The sequence below is a fragment of the Perissodus microlepis genome, chromosome 15 (genome assembly GCF_051167445.1).
Source record: "Perissodus microlepis isolate ML-2025 ecotype Zambia chromosome 15, ASM5116744v1, whole genome shotgun sequence".
Lineage (NCBI taxonomy): Eukaryota > Metazoa > Chordata > Actinopteri > Cichliformes > Cichlidae > Perissodus > Perissodus microlepis.
This window is the reverse complement of record NC_140475.1, coordinates 32846741-32865877: the sequence shown is the minus strand read 5'-3', so window position 1 is coordinate 32865877 and position 19137 is coordinate 32846741. Positions and strand designations below refer to the sequence as shown.

At 41.0% G+C, this 19137-nt stretch overlaps 1 protein-coding gene across 2 annotated transcripts; it reads right to left on the bottom strand.

The window, feature by feature from the left end:
* Nucleotides 1-1598: 1598 nt before the first annotated feature.
* slc5a5 (solute carrier family 5 member 5) lies at nt 1599-18783 on the bottom strand. Of its 2 annotated transcripts, XM_084954426.1 has the most exons (17): nt 18694-18739; nt 18037-18156; nt 10210-10634; nt 9545-9610; nt 9315-9366; nt 8489-8556; nt 7900-8054; nt 7645-7785; nt 6455-6584; nt 5997-6085; nt 5537-5649; nt 5368-5438; nt 4911-4997; nt 4062-4264; nt 3845-3942; nt 3608-3693; nt 1599-1815 (listed from the first exon to the last, which is right to left on the bottom strand). In XM_084954426.1, exons 3-17 carry the CDS (start codon nt 10573-10575, stop codon nt 1747-1749), a joined length of 1794 nt encoding a protein of 597 aa, XP_084810552.1. In that variant the 5' UTR covers nt 10576-10634; nt 18037-18156; nt 18694-18739; the 3' UTR covers nt 1599-1746. The 2 variants fall into 2 exon arrangements, with proteins under 2 accessions (XP_084810552.1, XP_084810550.1); XM_084954424.1 differs by lacking the exon at nt 18037-18156 and having other exon boundaries at nt 18694-18783.
* Between the last annotated feature and the right edge of the window lie 354 nt (nt 18784-19137).

Sequence of the window (19137 nt, the reverse complement as noted above, 5' to 3'; positions counted from 1 at the left end):
GATATGCTGGGTTTATCCATCTTCTGGGGAGGGCCTACGGAGGAGTGCTGAAGATTTCCCTGTGAGGGAGCTGCTGGTGAAGATCGTGAGTCCTGCTTGATCAATGCGATGAGCTTCAGTGTTCCTGGTGTTTCTTAAATGATGCCTCTTTCAGTGGGTCAACAGAACTTCTGGCACAGGACAGCTGTGATGAAAGAAAGGGAAGAAGTTTCTCCAAACCTCTGGACCCAGGAAACCCAGCTTGGTCCTGATGGTCTCCCTCACTAGTTTCTCTCCAGGGTGAATGTAGCTGTTATACATAATATGGATTATTATTAAATAAAAAGAACAAATTAGACTACACTACTGAAACCTTCTGCTGCTGTTTTTAAAGTTTCCATGTTACCAGGCTGAAGAGATTTAAACAGTTTTAGATCCATTAAACTCACAGTCTTAAATGTTAAAATCTCAAAGGACAGCATTATATTTTTGATATTAACAGTAACTTTGGGCTTCTGTGGAGTGTGTAGCCAATCTCATCGCTGTCTAAAAATGGATTAAAAAAAACATAAGAAGTGCTGAATCCTTCAACAACACAGACTATTAGGGTAGCAGCTGTCTGTGTGAAGCACTTGCTGCAGGGTTGCGCCATGAATGTATTCAGCTGCCAACAAAAAGCAGGACTCAGTGCGGGCAACTGCCATGAGTCTGACGATGTTGGGGTGAGACAGTCTCCTAATAAAACAGAAACATCTCCGAATAAAAAACAAAAAAAATCACATTTCACCACTGTCGCTAGCTAGAATGAATTAGCCAGACAAAAATAGTACTGATTTGGTTTCGTACAAAACTAGCTTTCCTTCTCTGATATGTAACTTTCACAACATAACCGCAACTTAATATAACACAACTGTGGCAAAAATATGAACAAACGTTAAACTTACCTTGTGTCGTTAGGTGCCTGAACCGCGGTAAAACTCCGGTGAGGTCAATGACCTTACGCTCTCCCACTGTCACACGTTGATGACGTATTTGGAAATCAATTCGGGTGGGACATGACAACACCGCCACCTGCAGGAAGATTTTCTCTCTGGTACCTTGTGTTCTGATACCTGACAACTTTTTTTTTTTGAGAACTGAGACCTGACAATTTTTTGTCTGATACCTGACAACTTTTTTTCTTGAGAACTGAGACCTGACATTTTTTTGTCTGATACCTGACAACTTTTTTCTTGAGACCTGACGATGTCCTAAAATGTACACCGTACTGCGGTCCACAGTTAAGTAGAAAGTCATAACTGGTACATTATTAAAGGGAAAAATCCCCTCATTCTTTAGGAGGAAGTTTTAGACTCATTCGAGCAGATGTTAAATGATTGCTGAATGAGGAAGCAAGGGTTGAATTACAGTTTAAGCATATCCCGTGTACCTGCCCACATGTCGGTTAATGCTGGTTGAAGTGCAGGTGTGCATTGTTAGGAATATGGAACATACCAGAATGAGAGTTCCCATGAAAGAGCCTTTCATCACCTCTGATAGTCTGCACTTATAGTTTCTTGGCACAGGTGTAACTTAAAATATGAGGCAGACTTAGAACCAAAATATATAGAGAGAAACACTTTGAAAATGAAAACAACACCTAAATTTATTAGTGCTGATAGAGAGAAGATAGCACCGTGATGTGTTCCAGTGGGATAAGTAGTCTTCTAACAGCTATAGACTGTGCAGTGACTTTATTTTCTGCTGTCTCTTTGGTCTCCTTCCCCTTCATGCATCCTGCTTGTCCATTGTCATCAAAGACACACACTGTAGTTCTTCTGAGACTTTGTCTCCCTCCTGAAAACAAAACAGAACCACAGTTAGAGAAAAAGTTTAAAAATAAAGCAAGAGACTGACACAATCTACAATAATGCCTTCTTTATGCACTAACTTTGTTACACCTATTCAACTGCTTTTAACTAATGTATAATCAGTCAATCAGGTAGCAGCAGCTCAATGCATTTAGGAATGTAAGAACAGTTAAGACGACCTGCTAAAATTCAAAACAAGCATCAGAATAGGAAAAAAAATGTTGTGTCAGGTGGTGTATTTCAGAAACTACTGATTTGCTGGGATTTTCCCACACAAGAAGCTCCAAAGTTTACAGACAATGGTCTGAGAAAGAGTTCCCCCAGTTCCCTGGGGGAAAATGCTTTGATGATGTCAGAGGTCAAAGGAGAATGGCTGGCTGCTTTCAGTTGATAGGAAAGTGACAGCAATGCAAATATCAGTTGCTACAACTAAGGTTTGCAGAAGAGCATCTTTCAAAGCACAACACAGCAGATGGACTACAGCAGGAGAAGACCACAATGAATACCTCTATTCCTGTCAGCATAGAACAGGAAACAGCCTGTAAATTTGCCCACCAAGCTTAGGCAATAGAAGATTAAGAACAACATTCTGCAACATTCAGATTTTAGGGTCAGAATTTGATGTAAACAACATGAAAGAATGGATTCATCCTGCTTTGTACTGACAGTTCAGACTTGGCGTGTAATGGTGTAAGGACAAGAATATTCTTGTCATGTTTTGGGCCACTTATTACCAACAGAGCAACGTCTAATCCCCACAGCCAGCCAGAGTATCGTTGCTGATCAAACTGACTTCTTGAATGTGACAGTGAGTTCACTGTACTCCAATGGCCTCTACTGTTATAAACATAGAATAAAGAACCTTTGGGATGTGGTGGAAGGGAAGATTTGCAGCGAATAATCTGCAGCAGCTGTGTGATGCTGTCACATCAATATGGACCAAAATTTCTGAGGAATGTTTCCAACACTTTATTGAATCTGTGTCATAAAGCAGCGGTCCCCAACCTTTTTTGCGCCACGGACCGGTTTTTGCCCGACAATATTTTCATGGACCGGCCTTTAAGGTGTCGCGGATAAATACAACAAAATAAAATTAGTACCGGTAATGAAAAAAAAGAAAATTTATTCATAACACACGTGAAAAGACCAAGGAAAACCGAGTAAACGATAAAAACGATAACAAAATAACGCTGAAAACCGATAAAAACCCTGAAAACTATACATTTCACACCTGAGCCTCAACTCTCGCGGCCCGGTACCAAACGACTCACGGACCGGTACCGGTCCGAGGCCCGGGGGTTGGGGACCGCTGTCATAAAGAATTAAGGCTACTGTGATAAAAAAAAAAAAAAACTGACCTAGTACCTCCAAGTTGTAGCTAACAAAATGGCTGATGAGTACACACTTAAAATAAGGAAAAGTGAAAACTTCTTGGACAAGAAATCTTTAACAGACTGATCATAATTTCTGTGTTTACACTAACACCATATTCCATATTCCACTTTGAAGTCACGTGTTGAGTTATAAAGCAATAATTACCTTTTAAAACAGATTAATTAATAAATTCATTTTCTTTTGTACATTTTCCCATGGAAATAACACAAATGTATTAAATGTAAATATAACTGACATCTGAGTGGGAAAAAAATGTCCTTTGAACCCCCTTCATGTGTTCTAACAGTATTTAGGGCTGCTGTGCACAGTCCTGGTCCTGGTTGTGCACAAGGACTATGGAAAGTACAGTCACTGACTGTGCAGGACAGTCATACAGGACTTACTCTGTTTTTAGGGGAACCCTCCACTTTCTTCTTTTTCAGGTCCCACCATAACAAACCTTCTTTAATGTTCTCCCTCTTTGTTGGGCCTGTGTTGAGAGAAAAAGAATGGCGTAATATGTTTTAAATGCACTGTTTGATTGCTTTGGCATATCTGAAGCGTGTGCACTTTTATTATCTTGAAATCAAATAAAAGCACTGTGAATCAGCAGTTTTCCAAACACAATAACAGCTTTTTACCTGTTGCGTAGCTCACAATTACACCGACAAGTACAACTGAACTAGTTGCCATGGCACCGAAGTAGAGGTAGGACATGGAGTAGAAGTTTAACAGGCCCCTAGTTTTGGGAAAAACAGGGTAACAACTATTATTATTACTATTATTATTATTATTATTACTATTATTATTATTATTATAAACTAGCATGTACGTTTAAGCCTCACTGAACTCACTGACCCCTGGTTATTAGGGTGAAGCCGGGTGGAGACAGAGTGCTGGTCCTCGATAGGTATGCTACTCTGGGTGGTGTTTATGGATTCACAGGAACCTGCTAAGCTGGGCAGGACACCCATGGTCTCCTCACTGGGTGGATACAGAGTTGAACCTACAGCTAGCCACATAGAGACAAGGAAGCCAGCTAATATCCCCGTGAATGCCCCCTGAAACACAGATAAAGCAAATGAGCATCCATGGCCAGCTGGTTTCTAAAATGTTTACCTGTAGCACAGTGTCGCTGTGAAAAACAGTAATGGCCCATGTGAGGTAGCACACACTCCACGTCAGTGGGACCGCCTTAAATGTAAGGAATTCAGAAAGTAAATATGTGCACTGATAAATTTCCAGGGAAACTTGTCTGGCTAACAGAACAATATCAAGTTGCTGTGTCAAGAGCGATAAGTGTGAACTGCTTTTTAACTGTTTCACTATTAAACGAGAGCTCACAAAGTTACTGCTTTAAAATGTTTTATGTGACGTCTCCGAACAAAGGAGTGGTGTTAACAGTAACACAGATTCATCATGGATCTGTGACTAACACCCAAGTCTTCCTTAATAGATAAGATAGATGTCTACATTAATACATGGCAAACATTCAAGTTAATAATTGTTACATTTTCAAGAAATACGTTTCAAAATTTCCATCGAGTATTATGCAATTTAGTTTGAGACATTCTCCTGATATTTTTAGATTAAAGAGAATACAATTCAGGCCATTGTTTAAGTCGTTTGGCTTTTACCTGTGAATTTAATCTAAGTACATGTGCTTCTTGGAAGTATTTCTAGATCATTTCTTTACCAGTCACTCACCAGTCTGTTTGCTGCTGGGAAAAATATTCCCAAAATAAACACTCCAAGTAATGGGCCGCTGACCACACCCATGACAGTAAATGATCCCTAAAGAGAGAAGATAAATGGTACGTTCGAAAATCAACCCAAAAAACTTTGTTACAGAGTACAGTATAAATCTTATCTGTAATTAGTTACTCAGGTCAAAAATGTAACTGTCTTACATCTCTTACATATGCACTGCATGCCTGAATTACGGTGCCCATGTGAGAAAAGCGCATCTAACATTTCTGAAGTTTCAAAATACCTCCTGCTGTGTGTGGCACATCTGAAACTGCAACTTTTACACAGTCTTCCAACATTATCTGGGTTTCATGTATGACAACAACAATAGTTGTATAACAACAACTATTGTATTATCATTTTTGTTAAAAATGACAAAAATCTTTGGTAAAATGATTGATTATGATATTATTACCTGAAGAACTCCCCAGTTCACTAGGGAGGAGAGCGCAGCCACCGAGATACAACCACCGCCATACAGGAGTGCTTAGAGAAAAGGTTCAAAATGCATTATTGCCGAATATGACTTATTCTAAGAATCTGGGACTAAAACATTACAGCAGTAAGTGGTATAGTCAGCCTACACAGTCCTCTGGAAACCAGCATCAGTTTCTTCTGTGTCATGTGAAGCAGATAGGGGTGCAGGATATCCTCCATCGTCACCGCAGCCATGGCATTGATGCTTGTGGAAGCCGTACTGTTAAAAAGAGCCTTGATTAACATTAATCTCATAACGGCAGCTCACAGGTTATTTGATGATTCTTTCTTGTGCATAAAAATGTGTAATATATATGTATACAGTATGTAAAAGATGTAACATGCATATGATGAAAGTTATATGTTAACAGAGGATATGTAGTTTAGTCTGATATTTCCTCACATTCACTTGAAGACTGAAGAGTTTTCTGTCTTTAAACCTCAAATAGCCTTAAACCATCACACAAGTTACGAAATGTCTCAAGCGAAGTTATTTATGCTGGCTCCTTGTAATGTGAGGGACATACCTGCTTCAGGTAAGGTTTAAAGAAACTTAGATTTGGATACCTCAAAGTCCCGCTGTATGCACAGGCGAGGAAAAGACCTGGGAAGCCCGGGTAATTTTGGAATATGTCCAGCACAAAGTACGGCATAAGCTTCATCAGATGAATAAAGAGTAAAAAAACCAAAAAAACCCCAACAATAAACAGGTACATACTGGCATGTAACATACAAGCATACCAAAACACACTAGTTATTAGTGGTATTCAGTCTTGGCCACATAAAGGCCCTGCTGAGCTAATAGAAATGTCCATATTTGTTTGTTTGTTTTTTTCCTTGTACAATATGGATATTTACTGTATACCTCAATATGCAACTAAGTAAAATATTCCATTTAGCCATTAGCCTAATTTAACAATAAAATGAGTTTAGCTAAGAACAAATGTCTGCATCTCAAGAAACATCTTAAAACTGACTCATTAAATATTTCGTTGCTCAGTACAAAATGAAAGTAATCTGATTACTAGGTCAGGTTTAGAAATCCTCCCAGACTTCAGTGGATCACACGTGTTGTAAAAAGCAAACATGACGATGCCACAGGTTGCTGCACTGCTCACAATGAGGCACAGACCCACTTGGTTCACAAACAGTGCCCTGAAAATGAAACCAAACATGACTGTTTCCACTTCCTACTTACTGGTGTGGGAAAAGTGAAAAACTGTTATTCTAAATTTTAATCTAAAACTTGAATTAGATATCCATCTATGCTTGGAAGTAAATTTACATTACAAAGAATTGCTGGTTAATATATGGAGATGTTCATTGTCATAATAACACATTCCTTCTTAAGTGTAATCAGTATATTCAAATATGTACATGCAAATATCATAATTAAAAAACCCAAATCGATGGATATGAAATGTCTGTAGGACAACAATGCTTTATAATGTCCAGTGCCTATTAAGAAGAACTAGTGCCTGAACTATCAGACCTGGATAGTCCTCTCACTTTGAGAAAACATGAATGAGGACCACAATAGCAGACACCTGGTAAATAATGATACTGTCCTGATGGAGTCACTGTGAAACAATCTACCTTGCATCCATAATTAAATGACAAAAGAACAAGTCTTCTTATTAAAGCTATTTTAAACCATTAGATAAACAAAGATGTCAGAGCTTTCATGAGGATTTTAGAAGACGAGGCTATTCAGTCCAAAGTTGGAGAGTTTTGAAAAATCAGAAACAGGGAAATGGCACAAAAGCAGTCAGAGAATAGCACATTTAAAAAGATGAACGACAGCAGAGTAATGATGCAAACTGAAGAGCCACAACAATGTTTGATGCAATATATTTTGAGACAATGTATACATGGCTACAATAGCATCTATGGTCAGCCCATAGCACCAACAGCAAACTGGCCACAGACTGGCAACTTTTAGGCTACAGGTGTGTGAGACAACCATGTTGGGGACATCCCCTCTGACTGACGTCATGCAGAGCCAGTCTGAAGCCTGAGCTCTTGGCTCATGGGTTTAGTTAAACACATGCTGACCTTATTATTTGAAACTCTGACTGACCTCTTCCTTGTCTTGTCGCATGGCTTTTCAGTGGTTGGTTACGTTTCAGTTATTATAACTGAAACATAATCAGATTTCATGGATACTATGCTTGTGTCATAGTCTGTCTGTTTCAGCATGTAGGTGTTCACTCACCACTGGGCCGCTCTCTCTGATCGACAGGAGATGTATCGCTGGACTTGTGCTTGGTTCACTCCGTACATGGACAGCCAAACCAATGCACCCCCAACAGAGAGGCTCCAGAATGTGTAGCGATGCCGTGGGTCAAAGCTAAAACTGTGGAAGATCCAAGTAGCATTTGCAGTGACTTGTTCAGTCTTTTTGTATCAAGATGTAGTTGCACACTAATGTACATTTATAAAGACATTCATAATTAAAAATGTTTTTTACTCATTAAAATTAATGCGTGATCCATTGTTTGCAATCCTCAGTACTTGTGCCGGACCACCAACCAGGACTGTGCCATGGATGTAAATGGCCACAAAGCCCAACAACATGACAATGATCTGGAATACATCAGTCCAGATCACAGCTTTTATTCCACCCTATACAGAGATGAGAGGAGACAGAAACAGAGCGTGAGACAAATGTTTGCACCTTAATAACTTTATGTACGGAGTTAAAACTTAATACAAAACCTGAAACACGATGTCAGCTGAATGTTTGTGTTTTAATCTCTGATTTAAGTTTACTGCTCTGTGTTAGATATACAGTAACAACATTTTTATTCTCAGAGAAGTCTGAGGTTAAAAGACATCTACCACGAGAAAAAACATCCCCCAAAACCAAAATAATCTGCTAGTTTTATCTAGACAACTTACTTTACATTTTATTTTTGTTTAGGCATCTTATTTTGAAATACATCATGCACAAATGAGCCAACAAGGCATTTTTAAATGAACACTGAACTCTGAAACAGGTGGTGGTCTGATGCTGCATGCTTACTTGTTTGATGAGAATATTAAAGCAGTCTTCTTACCAGTGTGGTGTACAAGGTGCAGATGAGCCCAGTAGAAAATAGGGATGCCCATATGTTGAGTCCAGTAGCTACAAAAACAGTGAATGAAACAACAGCTTTATTTGTAAACTACAAGAACCAGTCATTAATAATGTGTGAAAACCATCCACAAATTTATGGTAAAAAAGTAAAAATTATTTCTGGTACTAATTCAATTCAAGTTATTTTATTTATACAGTGCCAAATCACAACAACAGTTGCCTCAAGGCGCTTTATATTGTAAGGTAGACCCTACAATAATACATACAGAGAAAAACCCAACAATCATATGAGCAAGCACTTTGGCAACAGTGGGAAGGAAAAACTCCCTTTTAACAGGAAGAAACCTCCGGCAAAACCAGGCTCAGGGAGGGGCGGGGCCATCTGCCACGACCGGGGAGAGAGAAAGAAGACAGTACTAAAGAACTAAAGTACTAAAAGACGGTACTAAATATCATACATACAGTAATTAAATTTGCCTTCTTGAGTTTTGAGCAAAGATACTTAATTAAAAAGTTTCATAAAAAGTCAGTGCAGCAGGTCTTAGTGTCAGGTTTAATGTCACCCTTTCCTATCACTGTTCAGAAATTTCTTATCACTGTTTAAACATTCATTTTTGTAACACATATTTCCCTTAAATTTATTTCACACATCCTCTTCTCAGAAATAAACGGTTTAGCTGAGTCAACACTGATAAGGAGCAAAACGTCTGGTGCTATAAATACACACGTGTTCTCCAGTATGACAAAGTGTCAAATAAATGAAAATATCCTATGAAAACAGAGGACCATGTTTAGACCTCACCTACCTTGATTCAGAATTAAAGCTGGCGCGTAGATGACAATCCCTGTGTAAAGCAGCTGTGAGAGAGGAAATTCAAGCAAAGCAGCAAAAAGGTGATAAACACTGGGTTAAAGGATTGAAGCCACTAGGTTTGCCTGAAGATGAATAAATATGAGAAGAATTTGAAAATAAAAAATGTCTTTGTGAGCTCCAAATTCTTCAATCCAACAGAGAACATTACATTGTCTGTCTTACCGTGGCAACGAGAAACTGAATGCTCCCCAGCAGCTGCATCCCTCTGCCAAATCTCATCCTCAGATACTGTGACAGGCAGATGGTCGGTGTTATAACCTCATCCTTCTTCACCCCCTATATTCACCATGTTTGAAGGACTACAGGCACCTTTCAACACTTGGTCAGATAATTTCTATTACTTCGCTGTTTATAAATACATTGTCATGTTTCGTTAATTAAAATCCTCAAATCAAACTATTTTTATTATATTGTTCTAAAATTAGCAGCCACTCAATCATCAGTGGCAAATACAATTATTGCTCCTGTTACTTTGATAATTGCACAATGTAATGCATATTTCTAAACTTTTGAATTTCTTAATTTTTATTTGTTAATCATTGCAATGAGATCATATGAAATATAAGAAATATGTGATTTAATTAAAAAAAAAAAAAAACATACAAAATTTGCAATTCACAATGAAAGTTTGTTATATAGACATGTGACATGCCAGGGATATTTCCATAGCAATTTATCTTAGTGTGAAAGGGTTTCACACTAAGATACATAGAATCATCTAAATATAATTATGTGTATCATGAATGAATTAAAACAATTCAGAAGACTGAAATATACTCATTTCCTTCATAAAATAAATGAGGCAATGACCGGGAGGTCATTAGAACCTGATTGGTGCTGGTGATGCCCAGTCGAAAGAAAACCGGCAGGAACAGGTAAGCTGTCAGCAAGGAGTTGATGCTTTGTCCGAGGCACATGTAGAGGAATTTGAAGCCATAGCGAAAACCTTCAGAAGGAACACCCAGAACCTGGACTGCTGACATGAAGCTGGCACAGAGAGACAAGCCAACAGGAATCGCTGGCATGCTCCGGCCCCCAGTGAAGAAGTCGTCAGCAGTTGCTTCTCTTGGCCTTTTCTTCAGGGCCTGGAAAAGTCCTATTGCCACAGAAACCAATAACATGGCAGCAAAGACTGCATAGTCAGCCAAGACAAAACCTGGTCCGGATGGCTCACTAGCAGACTGGCCTTCCATTATTGAGTTTGATAATCTCAGCCCTCTAGATTTCTCCACAGTCAGGATGTTTGGTGGATCTGTCAGCGGGAATTACATCCAATTAGTAACCAAACAACTCCTGAAGTTTGAAATAGTCATTTTAAATTCATATTAATGTATTTTAAATATAAACACTGTGAGAATTCTTAAAGTCAACTAAATGCAACATTTTTGAAAACTGATTTGGGCGGCATGGTGGCAGCGCTGTTACCTCACAGCAAGAAGTTTCCTACGTTCAAATTCATAATCTGGCTGCTGCCTTTCACTGTAGAGCTTTTGTGTTTGTCATGTGTTTCTGTGTGTCTGCTTGGGATTTCTCCAGGTAGTCTGGTTTCCTCCTACAGTCTAACACTTGCAGTTAGTGGGCCGGGCATAATTGGTAATTCTAAATTGGCCACAGGTGTGAATTCTCTATTAGTCCTAACAGAAATGCAAGCTGTGCAGGACCTGGCCCCTGTCGTAGCAGAGTATAGGATGATCAAAGTCAGATAAGTGTTTCATGTGTCACCCTCTTGCATGAATGTGAAATAAAACAGGAAACCACATGCAGTTTGCTGTGCTTAGACTTGTGTTTAACATGTTGTGAAATCATTTTAACCAGTCTTAAGTTTTTACAGTGTTTACAATGCGACAGCATCCCCCCTACACACACACACACACACACCTGTAAGTCACCACGTTGTTTAAAGCAGGGAGCAGCACTGTGCAACGGGAGGGTACTCCCAGCCGAGCAATTACGGCATCGACCATAACCTGGTAATTCTTCACTCCACTTACACCCCCATGGTGAAGAGGAAGAAGGTGATAAGAGTGTGGTCTGAGGACTGCAGTGAGGCCCTGCACTAAGGAGCTATGCAAGCCACACTGCATCAGAGACTACACAAGCTTCTGTGTTGAGAACACTGTTTCTGCTAGTGGTGCAACGGATCACGGTTGATCCGTAATCCGAACCGATCCCACTCCACGGTTCGGCACGCACGTGATCCGAAGATTCAAAAAAGAAGAAAAAAGTATGTGTATGTTGCGTGTGGTCAGTCTGTCAAGCGATAGCTATGGTCAGTGCTAGCGGTCCAAGTGGAGGAGCAGAGGAGTTTGTGGTATTTAAGCAGCCCTTTGCTGCCCAATCTGACCGGGCTGAAGCTATTACAAAAGCTATTGGGGTGTTTAGCTGCAGACGGGAGGCCGTATTCTGTTGTGCAAAACAAGGGGTTTAAACTAGTTAGTTAGTTAGTTGACGCATTGACGCCGTGCAGCCCCACGCACGGGGCGATCCGCGGTAACTAGTTAACGGAGATTTGCCGCGTTAATGCAGTTATGGCATTAACGCCATTTTAACGAGATTTACGCTGACAGCACTAGTTTAAACTATGATGAACATGGTTGAGCCACGCTATGACATTCCGTCGCGCGTGACAAGATCGCTCCAAGCATGTATGAGCAGGAAAAGTTTAAAGTTATGGCTCAGCTGTCCCAGGCTCAGCCATCTTCTGTTGCCCTCAGTACAAATGGGTGGACCTCGAGAAAAATAGGGTCAAAATTTGTACTTGTAACTTGAAACTTGAGTGCAGTTTCACACGTATTTTTTTGGCTAAGTCCACACACAAATCTTTTTTACGCACACACAAATTCTTTTTACACATACAAATCCTGATTTACAAGTACAAAATATTTATGACCACAATTTGAGCCCATAAGAAAGTCCTGTACTGCCCTTTATTGCATCTTAATTTGTTTTTATATAATTGCGTGGAATGAGTCTTGAGTTGAATGTTTTTTAATAGGCAAAAAATACTTAAATAAATAAATGGCGAGTTAAATTTTTGTCTTCTTTTTTTTCTGCTGATCCGAAAATTGATCCAATCTGTGACGAAAAAAACGTGATCCGATCCGAACCGTGAGACTTTTGATCCGTTGCACCACTAGTTTCTACCAAGAAGGTAGAAGAAGAACTGAAGGCCCTGCTGAAAGAAATCTCTGGACACTTCTAGGACAATAGAGGAGCCACAGTGTCTATTGACCAGTGGTGGGGCAACGACTTGAATCTGTTTTTCAACAGATTTGACTCTGGACCACTTACCACCTCCCCCACCCCTGAGGTTCCCTCAGCCCCCCTCCATATGCACATCTTTAGCCTGAACATGAGTCTGGAAAGGTTTCCTGAACTGTGGAAGACTTCTTGTGTGGTTCTGGTGCCAAAGATCGCACACCCCAGGGAGCCCAACCACTTCAAGTCTGTGGCTTTGACTTCTCACCTGATGAAGACCATGGAAAGGCTCATCCTGCGCCACCACCGTTCCCTCTCTCACCTAGAGCAGGCAGGGAGCACTTTGAGGATCACGTTTTTGTCTTCTCGACACCATCCAGTCTGCACTACTGAGAGGGAAGCTGGAGGGAGCTGGAGTGGGCAAACAGATCATTGCATGTGACTTTCCATGGCTATGTGTCCGAGGTGGTAATCTGCAGCATGGGGGCGCCACAGGGCACTGTCCTCTCACCCTTCTTGTTCAGCCTGTATACTCCTGACTTCTGTTATAATTCAGACCATTACCACCTACAAAGGTCACAATAGACTAGGCCAGTCCAATATACTGGACTGGAGTACAAATACATACGTCCTGTATAAGAAGGGCCAGAGTCGACTCCACCTGCTGAGGAGACTGAGGTCCTTCAGAGTCTGCAGGACTCTGTTAAGGACATTCTATGACAGTGCCGTTTTCTATGCAGTGGCCTGCTGGGGGAGCAGATGCACAGACAGGGACAGGAGCAGGATTGACAAACTGGTGCAGAGGTCTAGCCTCTGTGCTGGGATGTGCTCTGGAATCTGTGGTGGTAGTGGGCGAGAGGAGGATGTTAGTCAAGCAGACATCCATCATGAGCATCCCACATCACCCTCTGTATGAGTCTGTGAGTGCACTGAGCAGCTCCTTTAGTCAGAGACTGAAACACCCTCGCTGCAGGAAGGAGCACTTTCGCAGATCATTCATCCCGACAGCAGTTAGACTCTATAACTCCTCAATCATGATGTCACGAGTCACTTGGACATTGTGGACATCCACAGTTGCCACTTCATGCATAATGCACCATATATATGTATGGACGTGTGCATGTATATGTGTATGCATACGTGTATATATATATGTATATTTAGTGAGTATAGTGTATGTGTGTTTGTACATGTGTGTGTACATGTACATGTCTATACTTATAGATATCTATTACTTACATAGTAAGTGTAGTAGTAGAATAGTATAGCCAGCAGAAAAAGCAGAGGTGGGGGACTCATTGTCTACGTTAACAACAGATACTGTAACCCTGGACACGTCTCCGTTAAATTATCAGTATGCCGTCCGGACCTGGAGCTGCTAGCCGTTAGCTTGTGGCCATATTATCTACCTCGAGAGTTCAGTCATGTGATCTGTGTGTGTGTTTACATCCCTCCGAGGGCCAACGCAGCAGCTGCCTGTGAGGAAATACACACAGTTACAGCAAGACTGCAGACACAACACCCTGAGGCTTTCATTATTATATCTGGAGACTTCAATCATGCCACACTGGATTCTACTCCGGCTGCTTTTCACCAGTTTGTAAATTGTCCCACAAGGAGCAACAGGACAATTGACCTACTGTATGCTAATGTGAGAGATGCATACAGAGCCACCCCCCTCCCCCCACTAGGGAAGTCAGACCACAACCTGGTTTACCTACAGCCACAATACACACCCCTCATCCAAAGGCAGCCTGTCACAACACGCTCCATCAGGAGATGGACCCCAGAAAAGGAGGATGCTCTGAGAGACTGCTATGACACCACAGACTGGGATGTGCTTCTGAGCCCACATGGTGAGGACATAGAGGGGGCGACACACTGTCTGACAGACTACCTCAACTTTTGTGTGGACACGGTCGCCCCTGCTAAGACGGTACGATGTTATTCTAATAACAAACCATGGGTAACACAGTAAGTCAAAGCTGTCCTCAACATGAAGAAGAAGGCTTTCAGGAGCAAAGTGAAGGAGCACAGCGGGAGGTGAAACGCTGCCTGAGGGAAGCAAAGGACACCTACAGCAGGAAGGCGGAGCAGAAGTTGGAGAGGAACAATATGAGCGAGGTCTGGAATGGTGTGAAAACCATCACGGGCCACAACACCAAGAACAGCACAGTGGGGGGGACTGTGGAGAAGGCAAACGAACTCAATAACTTCTTCAACAGGTTTGACCAGCCCACAACCCCCCCCCCCCTCACCTTTACTACAGCGCCCTCTCCCCACTCTCCTACCTCCCTCGCTTCCCCCCCATCCTGACACTATGACACCCCCCTCCTCCAACCCCTCTCTCAACAGCAGGACATCTCTTCCCCCCCCCCCCCCCCCCCTTCCAATCATCTCCCAGTGTCACAGTGGATCAGATCAGAAGACAACTGAGGAAGCTTCGCCCCAGAAAGGCAGCAGGCCCAGACAAGGTGTGTCCTAGGATGCTAAAGGCGTGTGCTGCTGAACTTGGGGAGCCGCTACAACGAGTCTTCAATCTCAGTCTGCGACTGGGGAGAGTTCCCGCCCTATGGAAGACATCCTGCATCGTCCCGGTCCCCAAAAGGAACCGGCCCAATGAGCTGAATGACTTCCGACCAGTGGCACTGACGTCACATCTTATGAAGACTCTAGAGCGGCTGTACCTCCTACATAGAGCCCACTCACACCTGGACAAGGGAAAAGGCATGGTCAGGATCCTGTTTCTTGACTTTTCCAGTGCCTTTAATACCATCCAGCCCTGTCTGCTCCAGGAAAAACTGAACAGGATGCAGGTGGACCCCTGCCTGGTCGCTTGGATCTCTGACTACCTCACTGACAGACCACAGTACGTCAGGCTGAAGGACATCACGTCTGACACTGTGGTCAGCAGCACAGGAGCACCACAGGGAACTGTGCTTTCCCTCTTCTCTTCACCCTGTACACCTCTGACTTCTGCTACAACTCTGAATTATGTCATATTCAGAAGTTTGCAGATGACACAGCCATCATGGGGTGTATCTGGGATAATCAGGAAGAGGAGTACAGAAGTCTGGTGAGGAACTACATCACATGGAGTCACACAAACCAACTGAGCTGTAGTGCCTCTTCACTTCACTGTGCAATACTTTTAGTGCAATACTTTTAGTGCAATACTTTTTGTTAATAGTCAGCGGTGCAATAGACTTCAATACTTGAAATGTGCAATTCCCTTGTATTCTTATTTCTATTTATTCTATTTATCCCTTTCGTATATTTTATTTATATATGTCTCTGTATTTATATATGTGTATATATATAATATTCTGCTCACGTTCTGTAACTCCTGTCGGTGCTGTGCTATTGGAAACCCAATTTCCCAGAGGAACCCACCCGAGTGATTAATAAAGTTTTATCTTATCTTAGTTGAAATTTATTACTTGCAAATTTCCACAACCCTCTATCCATAACACGCTCTAGGCATGCGTATACATAGAACCTCCGCTACCGTTGTGTATATTTTATTATCTTATTTGTTTTGTATTTCTTGACTTTATATTCTAGTATACTCTTTGTATTCTTTTGCTATCTATACCTGAGCTGTGGTAACGAACAATTTTTCCCACCGTGAGATCAATAAAGTCTTGTGTTTCTTATGTTATCGTATCTTATATATCTTACATATATATATATATATATATATATATATATATATATATATATGCACACACTCACACACAGATACACAACTACTGAGAAAACGGCATGATCGTTAACTGCAGGCAGATGAAAAATGACCTTTGAACCATGTTGGTTCCATGTCACAATGAAAAGCTTTCTTGGTTTGAAAATGACCTTTGTTATTTTGCAGAACTACATAAGGGCAACACTATGTTCTTATACTAGTGTAATTTAATCTACAGCAATGGGTATGCAAAGCACTCCTTATAATAAAGGTTAGGACATGCATTAATCCTTAACAAACAATCAAATAAAATAAATACTGTTAAACAAATCTCATCAACGCTTGATTTTAACTACAAGCAATCTTTATCAGTATTAAAGGCAAACAATATTGTTTTCCTAAAACTGGACATACAGTAACTTATTGCTTAGACTACAAACTTTCCTTAAACCATGCTGAGAGCTCAAATGGATCTAAAAGATGCTCGTAGTGCTTGGTAACAAATGATGGATGTCTAGCTATAAGGATGTAGTCCCTAAAATTGACTGAGTATACTCCTTTAGGACTAGTGATGTGCGGATCGATCCTGAAATATCGATTCCTCCGATACCAGTCATTTATGTTCTAGAATCGATTCTCACATTAAAATATCGATATTTTAGTAATTTAGGGTAAATTTGTAGTTTATCATTAACAGGAACACAGTGGAAAGAAACTATAACATTCAGATTGTCTACATTCAAAGGAACTACTTCCTCTTCCGCCTTTCATAGTCATGTGCGAAATACGGCTGTATAAATGTCTTGCAGCCCCTTGGCGTGCGCACTCACAACAATGGCTGAGCGTAACTGGAGTCATGTGTGAATGTATTTTACCTCCACAAACAGCTGAGACGTGGTTTGCGATACATGTGGCAAAAAAGTGAGGTGTTGTGGCCATACTTGCCAACCTTGAGACATCAGAATTAGGGAGACATTCAAAAGGGCTGTTGGGGGGGGTGATAAATACATTTTACAGTGTTTATTTATCGGGTAAAATACGTTAAATGTCACCGTTATTATTGGCCGGCCCAGAAACAGCGGGGGTCTCCAAATTCAGAGGCTGCTTCCACCTGAGGACCCGGCCTTCGCGGTCTAAAGAAAGCCGGGTAGTACGTCATGAGCTCCCTCAGTGGAGTGAAACTGCCGTCTGCTCCTTGCTATCTAAAATATAACCGGGCGCTGACGTAAACTCTTCTGTTTAATCAGTTTTCTGTCAAAACCCCGGAGGAACCCTCCAGAGGGATTAATAAAGTTTAATTTAATCTAATCTAATAACTTTAATCTCAGCCAAACTGATTTACTCACGAACAAATAAAACACTGAAAAAGCCAAACAATAGCATTTTTAAGTTATCAAAGTGACTTATATATCATGTTTAACCCGAGTAGCGAAAGACCGCGGGGGTTTGAAAACGACGTGTCGGTCGGCTCAGATATTTGAAGTTTACACAGCCACATTCTCACCTGAAAATATGTTAAAAGTTTTTTTGCGACCCAGAAAGAGAAATAAGAGTAATATTAAAACTAAGGCGCTGCCGCCATTGTTGGAAACTGGAATTGGCTGAGCCATGCTATGAATATGGTTTTTCAATTTTGTTGTCCGGGTGGAAAATCGGGAGAAATTCGGGAGAATGGTGGCTCCGGGAGATTTTCGGGAGGGGCACTGAAATTCGGGATTCTCCCGGAAAAATCAGCAGGGTTGGCATGTATGGTTGTGGAAACATCACTAACCTTGTCAAACACCTCAGAGTAAATCATATCACAGAATATGACGAGCGTATGTTGAGGCGAACCAAAGAGGAGGACAGGGACAGGTGCTGCTAGGGCGAGACAGACATCTCTCACGGAGTCCTTTAGTGATACAGGAAGGCAAGGTGTTCAAATAGCGCACAACTTCAGGTTTTTTATTTCTATATGACGAATCCTGCATTATTAAGTGATAAGAACAAGTAATCTGATGTCCTGTAATCATTATGACGCTATAATTTGAGATACAATAAATAAAATAAGTTTTTGTACAAAGTATCGGTATCGGATCAGTATCGTCGATACCACCCTGGATATTACTTGGTATCGGATCGGAAAGGAAATCAGTGGTATCACACATCACTATTTAGGACTCATTTTTCCAAAAGATTGAATGTTGACTTAAAAAAATAGAAACATATCTTTTCATTTAACTAAGTGTAGTATTGCCAATTATCTATTATACTTGCAAATCTGGATCTGGGGTATTTACACCTAATCTATAAATGTATTTCCCCCCCATTTGCAGCAAATTACTAAGAATATTTTGATAGGCAAATGCAAATTACTTAAAAGTACTCGTGGCTGGCAATGAGGCAGCTTTTTATTGGAAAGTCTGACTAAAAAAATGTAATCACTCACCACTGTTACTCCATGCAGTTCAGCTGTGTCCAGTCACTGAAGGAGGAATGCACTGTCTGCCTTCTTAAGTCCTCTGCAGCTGCAAGCACGTGTGTAAGTGTGTGTGACGCCTGAACACATCACAAGAAGCTCCATGCACGTTTGTGCTCAGGTGTGTGTGTGTGTGTACCTGTGTCCATGGATGTGTGGTTATAAATGTTTGCATTTGTGTGTGTGCTTATGAGAGATGGAGTCAAACTGATGGGCAGTGTGGAATTTGGTATTTGTTAATGTGACTTTCAATTTCTCAGTTAATAATTTGGCTGATTTGTCTGTTTATTTCTGGGTATTTATCACCAACAGCTTTACCTGACATGGAAAGATTTTAAGTACATAGATAGACTGGAGTATAGGTTAAAGGGGACAAAAAGTAAACTTAAGATAAAGGACTTCATGTAAGGAACT